Source organism: Hemitrygon akajei, chromosome 32 (genome assembly GCF_048418815.1).
Source record: "Hemitrygon akajei chromosome 32, sHemAka1.3, whole genome shotgun sequence".
In the NCBI taxonomy this organism is placed as follows: Eukaryota; Metazoa; Chordata; class Chondrichthyes; order Myliobatiformes; family Dasyatidae; genus Hemitrygon; species Hemitrygon akajei.
The window spans coordinates 15926347-15941172 of NC_133155.1; the positions used below are offsets into that span (position 1 = coordinate 15926347).

The 14826-nt window shown below is 39.9% G+C and overlaps 1 protein-coding gene across 3 annotated transcripts in view; it reads left to right on the forward strand.

The window, feature by feature from the left end:
• zbtb8b (zinc finger and BTB domain containing 8B) overlaps positions 1–14826 on the forward strand; it is a 367049-nt gene that overhangs the window by 329872 nt on the left and 22351 nt on the right. For all 3 annotated transcript variants that reach the window (XM_073034469.1, XM_073034467.1, XM_073034468.1), the window contains one exon: positions 387–1360. In XM_073034469.1, the coding sequence (XP_072890570.1) occupies positions 427–1360 (934 nt within the window). In that variant the 5' untranslated portion in view covers positions 387–426. The remainder of the gene's footprint in view (positions 1–386; positions 1361–14826) is intronic.

Below are 14826 nucleotides of genomic sequence, written 5' to 3' on the forward strand. Positions count from 1 at the left end.
TGGGCCTTTGTGGATCTCTTGACCTGAATTATAATTTAAATACTGCAGTTTCCTTCGGAGTGTTTAGATTTTACTTAGCTTCTAATAAGTAAGCAGTGAACTGTCATTCTAACGCAGGAGCTGTATAGAAACCTGAAGTGGAATGCTCTCTTTTATAATGGTTTAAGTGCATTTTTGCAGCTAGATAAATAAACTTCGTTTTTCTCCTGGTTATTTGATATCTAAGGGCTTTTCCACATTGCTACGTTAATCTGGGGGCAGAAAAGAGCCTGGTCTGTGACTTATTGTTGACACCAAGGGCCAAGTGGGTAATTCTTTTTCTTGCTGCTTTATCGTGGAATCCACTGTTTATTTTTGAGAGCTTTTGACTTCTGTTTCTTTTACAGGTAAAGAAATACCCGTTTGACAAAGTCCTGCTCATGAAAGATGGAGATCACATCGTATTATACTAAACTTCTGGGAGAATTAAATGAGCAGCGTAAGCAGGACTTCTTCTGTGACTGCAGCATAATTGTGGAAGGAAGAATTTTCAAAGCTCACCGGAATATTCTATTTGCTAACAGCGGCTACTTCAGAGCCTTGTTAATTCACTATATCCATGATAGTGGGCGCCCTAGCACTGCTTCGTTGGACATTGTCACATCTGAGGCCTTTTCAATTATTCTGGACTTCCTTTATTCTGGAAAGTTGAACCTTTGCAGTAAAAATGTTATCGAAGTAATGTCGGCTGCTAGTTATCTACAGATGACAGATGTGGTCAGCTTTTGCAAGTTGTATATTAGATCTTCTCTTGACATCTGTGTGAAAGATGAAAAGGATGATGATTGCAGTCATGTGGAGAATGGAAATAATATAAATGCCTTTGGAGATGCTGTGTCCTTTTGTCGGAATCAATGTCCAAACCCTGTTCCGACAGTTCAACAAGAGAAGGAGGCAAGCCCTGAGAATAATAAAGGACTTAACTGGAATGAATGCAGTACTTATCATCCCATAGATCTTGCACAAAAGGATCAAGAAAATGTTTCTCCAGAGAAAGTGCACCCTCCATCATTGCCCAAGCTTCCAGAACCGAAAGTTGAATTCGACGAGGATGAAGTGGGATCGGTTGAGCGGCTCCGACAGTTTACACCGTCTGCCACGGATCAGTCCGAGGAGCGGCTGCAGTCTGCCCCAGCCATGGAGATAGTGTATGAGAATTATCAAATGAAACAATTCCTGGAAGTTTTATTGAGGACAGGAAATGTCCAGCGGAAAGATGACATCATGCAGCACTTTTCCCGTGGGGGGCGTCCAGAGGACGGAGGGGGCACCTTCTCGAATATGATGGATGTCCAGAGCGATTGGTATGGGGAAGATGCAGGTGAGATCACTGTAACAGCATAACATAATGCAGAGCTTTTGTTAGAAACATTGCATCCTTTGATGCAATGCATAGCTATCTTCGACAAATACTAAGATTCAGATTGGAAATTACTTTCTCCACAAGAAATCTGGAAGTAATTGACTATTTCGACAGTGCCTACTCCTTGAAACTAATGTAGTACTAAAAAAAAATGCTGGTGTATTTCAAAACATCAGCCATGTTAGTTTTGGATTCCATAAGTGTCACCAGTTTTTTTTTGTGTGACAATCTACGTATTCAAATTCAGGGTCTTGGCCTGCAACATTGATTGTTTTTTCCTCTCCATAGATGCTCCCTGATCTCCTCCAGCATTTTGTGTGTGTAGCTTAGGTTTTGCTTCACAATCTAAATTCCTCCGTGCCATCAAGGTTACTCTCTTGTGACGGTGTATGAGAGTGTCTGGTGCTTTGGGTGAATCATTATTTCCCCACATAATGTTATCTGGGCACCAGCCCACAAATTGAGTACATTCTCCGCATTCCCCCAAAGCAACAAGTGACCGTGTGGATATGATGAAGGGAGGGTGGGTGGAGTTTGTTTCCATTCTGCCGGAAGCAGGAATAGATTGCGCTGCCCCTTAAGTCCAGCAGGCCATTCATTAAAATTATGGCTGTGTTTGTACCCCATCCACTTTGCCTCTATCCTTAATGTTTGAAGATCTATTGAATCTGGTTTTGACTATACAGTAGATTCTGGTTAATTGGGACACATAGGACCAGTACATTTTGGCCCAATTAAGCAGTTGCAGAAGTGTCATAGAAATAGTTAGAAAGGTATTAAAAAAGACTGAGTGAGTAACAAATTATGTATTTAAATGAACACTCTCAATAGTATGATAATACTGTAAAACTGTTTATTAATTTTTTTACTTATCAGCAGAGGAATTCATCCGTGTCACATTCTTTTCACTGTAAATGAACCAAATCAGTGCAGATATTGGACTGCTTCATATAGTGCTGTTGTTGATTGCATTCTCCTAACACTCATTTTAATGTTCAAGATCTTACTTTCAAAGTAGGAAATGTGCGGAATTCGATACCTTGAAATTTTTTGTGGTTTCTAAGTTGTTGAAGTAGTGAAATCGTTTCATTTTCACTCCCAGCTGTATCTGGCGTCTCCAGGCCGGAATGTTTGAAACTGCAGTGAGCAAAACAGTTCTGAATTGTCTTGCTGTTAATCTCTCCCCAGCTCAGTGATAAAACACATTCAACTAATGCTTTTTAAAAACAGTTTGCTGGAAGCACGGTGTCGTGTCTAATGGCTACAAAGTGCTCGTGACTAATGCTAGTTAGAAACTATTTAGCACGTTTCCTACCCCGTAAACAAAGTTGTACAGTGTCCTGAATAAACATTGGGAATCCCAGCTACTTTCTCGATTAGCTTTTGTTCTTTAAGAGTGGTCTCAAATAAGAGGCTGCCCCGATTAACTTGTGGCCCAGTTATCTGGAATCTATTGCACTTAAAGTACACCCACAGCCCCTCTGGAGTAGAAAATCCCAAAGATTTAAAACTTTAAACTGAACATGTATTCCAGATGGGATGCAATTTGGAACTCAGTTCAGCTGTCCTTTCTTGGTATTTCAAACTTGAGATAAAAGCCAAGCTTCTACTAAACTTTATTTTTTAAAAGAATATAGTATGTTTTTGTTTCTTCTAAATGTGGGCTCCCAATTCTGATTGTTCATTTCTAACTACCAGCTGTTTAATAAATATTCAGGGCATTGCCAAATTCAAGTGATCTTGCATTTTCTCACATTGACCTCCATCTGCTGCAAAGTTATGCCCTTTACTGAACCTCCAATGTTCTTTGCAACTTTGTACTTTGCTCTACGCTGCATTATTCTCCAACAAACCTGGTGCCATTGATAAACATAGATTCTCTAATACCTGTTCCTTCAGCTAGGTCACTTACTAATATAATGATAGCCCTTTCCAGATTCCTAGAACACTGTCAGTCACATTTTGCCAATTTAAAGATTCACTGGTTATCCTTGCTCGTACTTGATTGAAAAAATTGGAGACCATTCAACCCATCACAGCTGGTTTCCTATAACCAAAACAGTTTCCTATCCAAAGCAATAGGTAGTACAATCCCACACTTCCATTTTTACCCCTCTTCCTCCACTCCAACCACCATTTCCATTGTATGGGACAATACAGTCTGGAAGTCGAGTTCATTTATTGTTAAAGTATGTATGCAGAATGCAGCTCTGAGCTTCATCTTCTCCCAGTAGGCTTGAAAGAAGAAAAATCAGGGAAGTCGTTGAAAGAAAAGACATCAACCCCCCCCCCCCCGCGTGCGCGCACACACACAACAAAAACTCTCAAACTCCAAACCCCTACCCTCGCAAAAAAATGAACAGATCGCCCACACCGAAAACGACAATTAGAACATCAAACCCCATCCCGACACCCTCCCTCACAAAAAAAATGAATGTATCGCCCACACGAAAAATAAACTAACAACGATAACGTCAAACCCCCAACCCCCCCTCTCTCTCTCTCTCTCTCTCTCTCTCTCTCACAAAAAACTAACAGAACGCCCACATGGGGGCATAAAGCACCAACAAGAACATCAAACCCCTAATCCCCAACCCCTGACTCGCACAAAAAAAAACTAACATATCGCCCACCGGGAAACAGTCTTTTTAAAAATCTTTTTATTAATTTTAAACAAACATAAGTAAAACATCAAGTACAAAGAGCTTGAGAGTACATAATTAATAGTTTAAGGTACAAATACAAACAGTTGATAATCTACATATAATAGCCTCCCAAACTCATAGTGGTTACAGAAAATGGAAAAAAATAAGAAAAAACGCCTTCCCAAAAAAAACCTAACCTAACCGACATGGGCCATTGCATTATATCAAATATACTCAGTAGTGTCAATAACTCCGCACCTCTATCCAAATGATTAAAGGTGATAAGAATAAGATTTAGGACAAGTCAGTTTAGCTCAATTGAAAGTGTTGAATAAATGGTCTCCAAGTTTCTTCAAATTTGACTGAAGGGTCAAAGACAACACGTCTAATTTTTTCTAAACTCAAACAAGAAATAGTTTGAGAAAACCACTGAAATGTAGTTGGAGGATTAATTTCTTTCTAGTTCAATAGGATAGATCTTCTAGCCATTAATATAACAAATGCAATCATCCGCCGGGCTGAGGGGGATAAACAACTATTATCCACCATTGGTAAACCGAAAATTGCAGTAATAGGATGCGGTTGCAATTTGATGTTCAGAACTGTTGAGATAACACCAAAAATATCTTTCCAGTAATTTTGCAAACAGGGGCAAGACCAAAACATGTGAGTCAATGAAGCGACTTCAGAATGACATCTGTCGCAGATTGGATTAACATGGGAATAAAATCGAGCAAGTTTGCCCTTGGACATATGAGCCCTATGTACAACCTTAAATTGTATTAGGGTATGTTTGGCACAAATGGAAGAAGAATTAACTAATTGTAAAATTTTCTCCCACTGCTCTGTGGGTACAAGACAATGAAGTTCTTTTTCCCATTCCTTCTTAATTTTTTCTGATACCCCTGGTTGTATTTTCATGATCATATTATAAATGATGGCTACTAAACCCTTCTGACAAGGATTCAGAGCTAGGGTTTTTTCCGTAATATCCATTGGACATAGTTTCGGAAAGGACTGTAACATATTATTCAAGAAATTTCTAACTTGTAAGTATCTAAAAAAATGAGTTTTAGGCAAATTATATTTATTGGACATAAAGCTGTTATCTAAAAATAGATCACGAAAACATGTTATACATTTTGTTTTCCATAACACAAAGGCTTGGTCCATAAAAGAGGGCTGAGAAACAGTCTTGTATCAAATATTAATACAATCCCAAGAAGGTTCCTTGGCCACTATGTTAATTGTCACCTGTTTGTAACCAGCAATCAATTACAATAGCAACAATTCTCATTTTTTAGATACCTTTATACCATCTGAATGTGATACCACCAAGGGATATGTTAATGCAGATGACCAGAGGTTGGTCAAAGTTGGTTACAAAGAACATCTTAACGAGGAGATGACAGAGCAATTAGTTTCAGGAATATTCAAGAGACCAGAAAATAGATGATGGATATTGATAGTACCGGGGCTGATTAGAGCAAGAGAAGGGAGTGAGGCTGAGGAGGAATTTATAAATGAAGATGAGAATTTCATTCATTGACACAATTATAAATAAATTATGATTGTAATAAGCTTGAATTTTCTCAGTGAAAAAAAACCGAAGTAATACACACAAAATGTTGGAAGAACTCAGCAGATCTATGGAAAAAAAGTAAACAATGTTCTGAGCCAAAACTCTTCATCAGGACTAAACAAAAACTAAACCTCAATGTAGAAATGCTATTGTAATGTACAATCTCACACATTTTAGTGTGGTATTTTGAAACATTTCAGATCTTTTCATACACTTTCATGACATTTTCTTTTATTTCCTAAGGTAGTCATGAAAATAAGTGCAGTAGTGTAGTAAAGTGAAATGTTATGTATTCAGGCAACAATAAATATATATGAGTTAGGCAAGGGTTTTCATAACAAATAACACGTTTATTAAACACTGAAAACAAACCCCCTCAAAAGTAAACAAACTCAAACGTAACCGGCAAACGGCTGCTGTGCGACAGCATAAACAGTTCTTAATAGCGTTGCAGTCCCAAACAGTCTTTAAAGCGGTATTGAAAAAAAACAGTTCTTTAAAGCGGTATGCCGAAAGTTCAAAAGCTCACAGTCCATTTAAAAGGAGAGACTTTTTAAGACGATTTAAATTCTCTTCCACGTCGTTGTCCTTCGATTCCCCGGCGTCGAACTTTCCCACGAAGAATTTTATAAAACGTAATGGTTTAATGGCACTAACCTCTTCTTCCACACTCTGTCCTCAATCTCCCGCTATCCCAGCGGAGATTAACACGAGAACAGTCAACGAAATCCTTCCCAATGAGGATCAAATAAGGTCGTAACCAATCCACCGTCGAAAATCGATTCTCCTCGATGTTTATCTTCCAAATTCTTATCTTCACTCTCCACCAGCAAAGAAACCGCTGGCATTTAAACTTTAGGCATTATATAAAACTTCATTTTTCAACTAAACTGCGTCATCACATTAAATCACGCAGGGACATGAAGTCAGCTTGGCAAATCCCGCCACAAACTGCCCCACCTGACAGGGTGGGTCTTCCTTTTATACCCTGTAAAAAAAACCTGTCACATGACCTCTACTGGCGGGAAAATGACATCACTCCACCATCACAAGACCATTACCTCATGTCCAGTATAACTTCAACCCCAGTCACGTGACAAGGGTACCACTGTCACGTGTCACGGGTACGTAACAGAAACATTCTTCAAAAAAATGTAAATTTCCATTAAAAGAATTGTGTTTTGACAGAAGTGTTTAGATTGCACCTGTTTGTATGCTCCTTAACTTGAAAAAGTCTTCCAAGTCTTTTATTCAGATAGATATTTTTATGACGCCAAACCAATGGTAGATTGCCTGTGTCTTTCCAAAGTAGAAGAGATACTAAGATAGGTGGCATTGTGGATAATGACGTAGGTTTTCAAAGCTTGCAGAGAGATTTAGGCCAGTTAGAGGAGTGGACTGAAAGATGGCAGATGGAGCTTAATGCTGATAAGTGTGAGGTGCTACATTTTGGTAGGACTAATCAAAATAGGACATACATGGTAAATGGTAGGGCATTGAGGAATGCAGTAGAACAGAGTGATCGAGGAATAATTGTGCATAGTTCCCTGAAGGTGGAATCTCATGTGGATAGGGTGGTGAAGAAAGCTTTTGGTATGCTGGCCTTTATAAATCAGAGCATTGAGTATAGGAGTTGGGACGTAATGTTAAAATTGTACAAGTTATTAGTAAGGCCAAATTTGGAGTATTGTGTACAGTTCTGGTCACCAAATTATAGGAAAGATGTCAACAAAATAGAGAGAGTACAGAGGAGATTTACTAGAATGTTACCTGGGTTTCAGCACCTAAGTTACAGAGAAAGGTTGAACAAGGATAGAAAATTGGTTGGCAGACAGGAAACAAAGAGTAGGGGTTAACGGGTCCTTTTCAGAATGGCAGGCAGTAACTAGTGGAGTACCACAAGGCTCGGTGCTGGGACCGCAGCTATTTATAATATACATTAATGATTTAGATGAAGGGATTAAAAGTAACATTAGCAAATTTGCAGATGACATAAAGCTGGATAATAGTGTGAAATATGAGGAGGATGTTAGGAGAATGCAGGGTGACTTGGACAGGTTGGGTGAGTGGGCAGTTTCATGGCAGATGCAGTTTAATGTGGATAAATGTGAAGTTATCCACTTTGGTGGCAAGAACAGGAAGGCAGATTACTATCTGAATGGTGTTAAGTTAGGAAAAGGGGAAGTACAAAGAGATCTAGGTGTCCTTGTTCATCAGTCACTGAAAGTAAGCATGCAGGTACAGCAGGCAGTGAAGAAAGCTAATGGCATGTTGGCCTTCATAACAAGGGGAGTTGAGTATAGGAGCAAAGAGGTCCTTCTGCAGTTGCACAGGGCCATGGTGAGACCACACCTGGAGTATTGTGTTCAGTTTTGGTCTCCAAATTTGAGGAAGGACATTCTTGCTATTGAGGGAGTGCAGCGTAGGTTCACAAGGTTAATTCCTGGGATGGTGGGACTGTAATATGTTGAAAGATTGGAGTGACTGGGCTTGTATACACTGGAATTTAGAAGGATGAGAGGGGATCTGATTGAAACATAGAAGATTATTAAGGGATTGGACACGCTAGAGGCAGGAAAAATGTTCCCGATGTTGGGGGAGTCCAGAACCAGAGGCCACAGTTAGAACAGAGTTGAGGAAAAAAATTTTCACCCAGAGAGTTGTGGATCTCTGGAATGCTCTGCCTCAGAAGGCAGTGGAGGCCATTTCTCTGGATGCTTTCAAGAAAGAGTTAGATAGAGCTCTTAAAGATAGCGGAGTCAAGGAATATGGGGAGCAGGCAGGAACAGGATACTGATTGTGGATGATCAGCCATGATCACATTGAATGGCGGTGCTGGCTCGAAGGGCAGAATGGCCTACTCCTGCACCTATTGTCTAAGTTAGGTCTTTTTTGTTTGGAGCGAAGAAGGTTGAGGGGGGACTTGATAGAAGTATTTAAAATTATGAGGGGGATAGATAGAGTTGACGTGGATAGGCTTTTTCCATTGATAGGGGAGATTCAAACAAGAGGGCAAGTAGAGAGAAGGGGCAAAAGTTTAGGGTAACACGAGGGGGAACTTCTTTACTCAGAGAGTGGTAGCTGTGTGGAACAAGCTTCCAGTAGAAGTGGTAGAGGCAGGTTCGATTCTGTCATTTAAAAAAAAATTGGATAGAAATATGGACAGGAAAGGAATGGAGGGTTATGGGCTGAGTGCAGGTAGGTGGGACTAGGTGAGAGTAAACGTTCAGCACAGACTAGAAGGGCTGAGATGGCCTGTTTCCGTGCTGTAATTGTTATATGGTTATATAGAAAAGGAACTAATTGTAGACCTGGGTCAGACTACAAGTATATTACTGCACAGTTGAAGCTGGAATAACCAGGAAGACTAAAAGCAGGATATAGTAGATGTTTGTGGAGTAAGTTATGACTTTAGTTCCATTGGTGAATGTACCACAAACATTAAGTATTGCCTTCTGAACCTACCTTCCAACTGCCCATTGCGCTGCTGGCGTTGAGGGCAGCAATGAAGGTCCTCCATCATCGTCAGTGTCCAGGGCTTCCTTCATTATGTCAGTCATGCAGGTTCCAGGTTGAGACTGAGGAATATCGCCACACTCAGATGCAGAAGGATTCTTCATTGCTGTTTCTGTAGCAGTTTTGTTTTACTAGTCAGGATAGTTAGTCCTGAGCTGAACCCCGAACTTAGAAGACCGGTGGACCACTCTTAGTCTGATCTCTACCCTTTGACCTGTTTGGCATGGCTGACCCTACCAAGAGCTGAAGCATAAAGTCCTGACTCCGTCAAGCATAGCTCTCTGGATTATTCATACTTACATGTCTCGAAATCCTATGACAAGATTGTGCTACTGTTGGAAGAGCCTCTTGAAGTGGTTTCTTAAAATTATGGAATTTAATCCGTATTAAGATTATGTCTGTGATCAGCATGGACTATTTCTTTTTAAAGATCAAGCAGTGTAAATTGATTCAACAATTTATACCAATTTAAAATGTATGATTATTTGATAAAGAAAATCTAATTAATGAAGTGCATATAAATCTTTAGGGTGGATTGAACGTTTCCTTGTCTGATCATGCAAGCTGGTTTATCTGACAGTGGTAGTGAGATTGCAACAATCTGACTTGGAACCCCTGAATTATTCAGTAACTCCTGTGCTAAAAGTCTATGCAATTTGATGGAGGACAGCACTGAATCTCAAATATGATGTATTTTGTTTAGTAGTTGGTTGTTGAGGTTCATATCTAACTGATGACCACTTGACAATACAAAACAATAGATGCGCCTTTGGAAAGATTTGAAAAGCTTTCTCATTGATGCCATCTGATGATAGAAATGGACTAGGTTTTCAAGTCCTGACTGTAAATTGGTTGGAATCCTTTTATAAACAGGGGAAAATCTGCAGATGCTGGAAATCCAGGCAAGGCACGCAAAATGCTGGAGGAACTCAGCAAGCCAGGCAGCAGCTATGGAAGAAAAGTACAGTCGACATCTCAGGCTGAGATCCTTTTGCAGGATTCAGTCCTGCCGAAGGGTCTCGGCGCAAAAATGTCGACTGTACTTTTTTTGCATAGAGGCTGCCTGGCTTCCTGAGTTCCTCCAGCATTTTGTGTGTGTTGGAATCCTTTCAAACTCTGTGATGTCATGAATATTTTAAGTATAAGTGGGTTCTGAAATGCAGTGTCAATGGCAAAGAATCTGTGAGATATAAATAGTCATTCAATCATTTTGTAATCTCGCCTGTGGGCTACTGTAGTGTTTTCAGTTTGTATTTGGCTGGGAGAACTAGGTTTGATCAGGTAGTTGATCTCAACCAAAATGAATTGACTCTGTGCACTCAGTAGCTACTTTTAGGTACACCTGTTTGTTAATGTGAGTATCTAATTAGCCAATCATGAGGCAGCAACTCAATGCAAAAAAAAAACATGCAGGTATGGTCAAGAGGTTCAATTGTTGTTCAGATCAAACATTAAGATGGGGAAGAAATGTGATCAAAGTGACTTTGACAATCACAGGGTGGTTTGAGTATCTCAGAAAACGTTGATCTCTTGGGATTTTTATGCACTACAGGCTCCAGAGTTTACAGAGAATGGCGTTTAAAAAAAAGAGCATCCAGTGAGCTGCAGTTCTGTGGGCAAAGATGCCTTGTTAATGAGAGAGGTCAAAGGAGAATGACCAGACTGGTTCAAGCTGACCAGAAAGAGACGGTGACTCAAATACAGTGGTGTGCATAAGAGCATCTTTAAATGCACAACATATTGAACCTTGAAGTGGATGGGCTACTGTAATGGAAGACCACGAACATACTCTCAGTGGTCACACTATTAGATACCTCCTGTACCTAATGAAGTGATCACCAAGTGTATTTCTATTTTATGGCTAATATAGTACCCAGACACTTCAATAGCATATTAAATTGTTCCATAATAACCCTGGCCATGAATTCCATAGTCAACTGTGTCTTTAATGCTTTTCTTGCTCTTTGCTCTAAATCTTTTGTTTAATCTTGTATCAAATCATCACTGTCTAATATTAAAGTAACAGTAGAGTCTGGGTTATGGGGATGAGCAGATTGTTTTGAAAATTAACATTTACAAGCATCAAGAAAGCAGATGCAGTTTCTCCTTGATCAGTGGCATTGAGCGTGCAATATACTAAATCGTGTGCTATATTCCACTTCGAATCCCAGAGCCAAAAGCCTGGATGTTGCTTAGTGCTGCTAATCCAAGGCAGAATTTTTAGGTGAGCACCTTTGGGGAATGGTCTACACTATCCACCCTTGGTATTATTAACGACTGTATCAAATCACTTCTTGATGTCCTCAAATCAAATGATAACATTCTAGTTCATTTGCTTTACACCAGAGGCTTCCCATCAGGCCAGGTTTTCTGTTCCATACGAGTGTTTCCTTTCCACCCTCTTTACCCAACCACATCAATACAATTTGTTTTTCTCCCTTCTGAACTCATTGAACTTCACATTGTGCCATTGCATTCAATGCTCCACAAACTTGTGTTTTATGTGCTCACCACTTTTTTTCTCTCTCCCTCCCCCCCCCCCCACCCACCCCCCTTCATTTGATTCAGGCTGTATGCTAGTTAATCCGTTCAACCCTTAGATGCAATGTGTAGAAGCATCTGGGCATGATACATTGTTCCTGGTATTTCCAAGGTAAATTGCAACATGCACAAACTTCCAACTTGCCACTAATCCCAGTTGGAAATTATCCATGTTGTATTTAATGTTTTGTGCATATGCAGTCCTAAAAGTTTTTTCCCTTCCTTATAGCTCAGTTTTCTCTCCTCAAGAGTGTAGTTATTAAAACTGAAGTAGTATATAACACTTATGAGGTGATATACATCTGCCATTTATTTGACAACTCAACCATCTTGGCAGTGTCTCCTTACAACTTCCTTTGATCTTTGGTATTGTTCAGGTTGTCTGCTATCCTAATACGATGGGCAAGTTTAATCATAGTTTTATTTAGGTCTAAATTACTGAAGTATACAGTGAACGGAGGTGATCCAAAACACAGCCCTGTGAGCTATGGTTAATCACTTCTGTCTAATATGCAAAACCACCCTTCACTTCAACTTTCTGCATTCCCCACTCCTGATCAGTTTTTAATCCCTTAATTTCAGTAATATTCTGTTTGGGACTTTGACAAATACTTTTTGAAGATTTTGCTTATATTTGTTGTTTCTCTTCCCCCCTCCCCCCCCCCATCTATCATATCATTTCATTGAAGGATCATTTCATGATTGTAAGCAATAATTTAGCTTTCAGAAATTTTCAGCTGCTTCTAATTTTTCCCCTTAAATAAACAAATTCATCTTTAATGAAAGATTTCAAAATGTTTCCTTCTGCAGATGTTAAAATACATGGGCTATAATTACATCATATGCCATTCTGAAAATGGATGTCACACTGGCAACAATTTGGTTCTCTTATAACTGCAAATGATGTAAATATAATTGCTACGCAAAGATTTTTTCCCTGTTCTCATCTTCTGAAGCTAAGGGTATTTTTCATGCATTTCAATGTATTAGTGACCCAGTCTAGGATTTATTGGGCACATAATTTCACTGTTAGACTTCAAAATTCTGAAGTAGATAATAGCAGACTGCTGTTTACAAATTGTGGACATTTAATAAAGAGTATTGGAAAAGCACGGTAAGCTGAATGACTTCTGTGCCACATCATTGCTCACTTTGAATCATAGAATGATGCAGTATCAAAGAAAGAAACATCAATTAAATGGTCTAATTTATAGGGAATTCCAGATCAGGAAACTGGAGAATTACCGTAAGACCATAAGATGTAGGAGCAGTATTAGGCCATTTGGTCTGTCGAGTTTGCTCCGCCATTTTACCATGGCTGATCCAGTTTTGCTCTTAGCCCTAACCTCCTGCTTTCTCCCTATACCCCTTCATGCCCTGACCTGTCAAGAATCTATCAACCTCTGCCTCAAATATACCAATGACTTGGCCTCTATAGCTGTCAGTGGCAAAGAAATTGATGGATTCACCACTCTCTGACTAAAAAAAATGCCTCCTCATCTGTTCTAAAGGACACCTCTCTATTCTGAGGCAGTGTCCACTGGTCTTAGACTCTCTCACCAAAGGAAACATCCTCTCCTCATCTACTCTATCAAGGCCTTTCGCCATTCAATAGATTTCAATGAGGTCACTCACCATTCTTCTGAATTCTAGTGAGTACAGATCCAGAGCCATCAAACACTTTTCATATGACAAGCCATTCAATCCTGGAATCATTTTCATGAACCTTCTTTGAACTCTCTTCAGTTTCAGCACATCCTTTGAGATAAGGGGCCCAAAACTGCTCACAGTACTCCAACTGAGGCCTCACCAGTGCTTTATAATGTCTCAACATTACATCCTTACTTTTTTTTTAAATTCTAGTCCTCTTGAAACACATGCTAATATTGCATTTGCCTTCCTTACCACAGATTCAACTTTGCAAAATAACCTTTAGGAAATCCTGCACAAGGACTCCCAAGTCTCTTTGCACTTGTTTTTTGTATTTTCTCTCCATTTAGAATAGAGTCAGCATTTTTATTTCTTCTAACGAAGTGCGTAACCATACACTTCCTGACACTGTATTCCATCTGCCCTTTCTTTACCCACTCTCCTAATCAGTCTGTAGCCTCTACTTATTGAAAACTGCCTACCCCTACCTTCATATTGTCTGCAAACTTTGCAACAAAGCCATCAATTCCATCATCCAAATCATTGACATCTAACAAACAAAAAAATTAAATAAATACAGTCCAACACAGACCTCTGTGGAACACCACTAGTCACCAGCAGCCAACCAGAAAAGGCTCCCTTTATTTCCACGCTTTGCCTTTTGCCAATCAACCACTGCTTTATCTAGAAACAGAAAACTTACAGCACAATACAATCCCTTTGGCCCAGAAAGTTGTGCTGAACATGTCCCTACCTTAGAACTACTTAGGCTTACCCATAGTCCTCTATTTTTCTAAGCTTCATGTAGCCTTCCAGGAGTCTCTTAAAAGACCCTATTGTTTCCGTCTCTACCACCGCCACCGGCAGCCCATTCCATGCACTCACCACACTATGTATAAAAACTTACCCCGACATCTCCTTTGTACCTTCTTCCAAGCAGCTTAAAACTGTGCCCTCTTGTGCTAGCCATTTCAGCCCTGGGGAAAAGCCTCTGACTAGCCACATGTTCAATGCTTCTCATTATCTTGAACACCTCGATCAGGTCACCTCTCATCCTTCGTCGCTCCAAGGAGAAAAGGCAGAGTTCACTCAACCTATTCTCATAAGGCATACTCCCCAATCCAGGCAACATCCTTGTAAATCTTCTCTGCACCCTTTCTATGGTTTCCACATCCTTCCTGTAGTGAGGCAACCAGAATTGAACACAGTACTCCAAGTGGGGTCTGACCAGGGTCTTGTATAGCTGCATCATTACCTCTCAGCTCTTAAACTCTATCCCACAATTGATGAAGGCCAATGCACCGTATGCCTACTTAACCACAGAGTCAACCTGCGTAACAGCCTTGAGTGTCCTATGGACTCAGATGCTATGTGAGAATCTTTCCTGTACTACCATGGGCTCATAGCTTGTTAAGCAGCTTCTTGTGTGACACCTTGTCTAAAGGTGCCTGTAAATCCAAATACACAACCTCAACCAGTTCTCCTTTGTC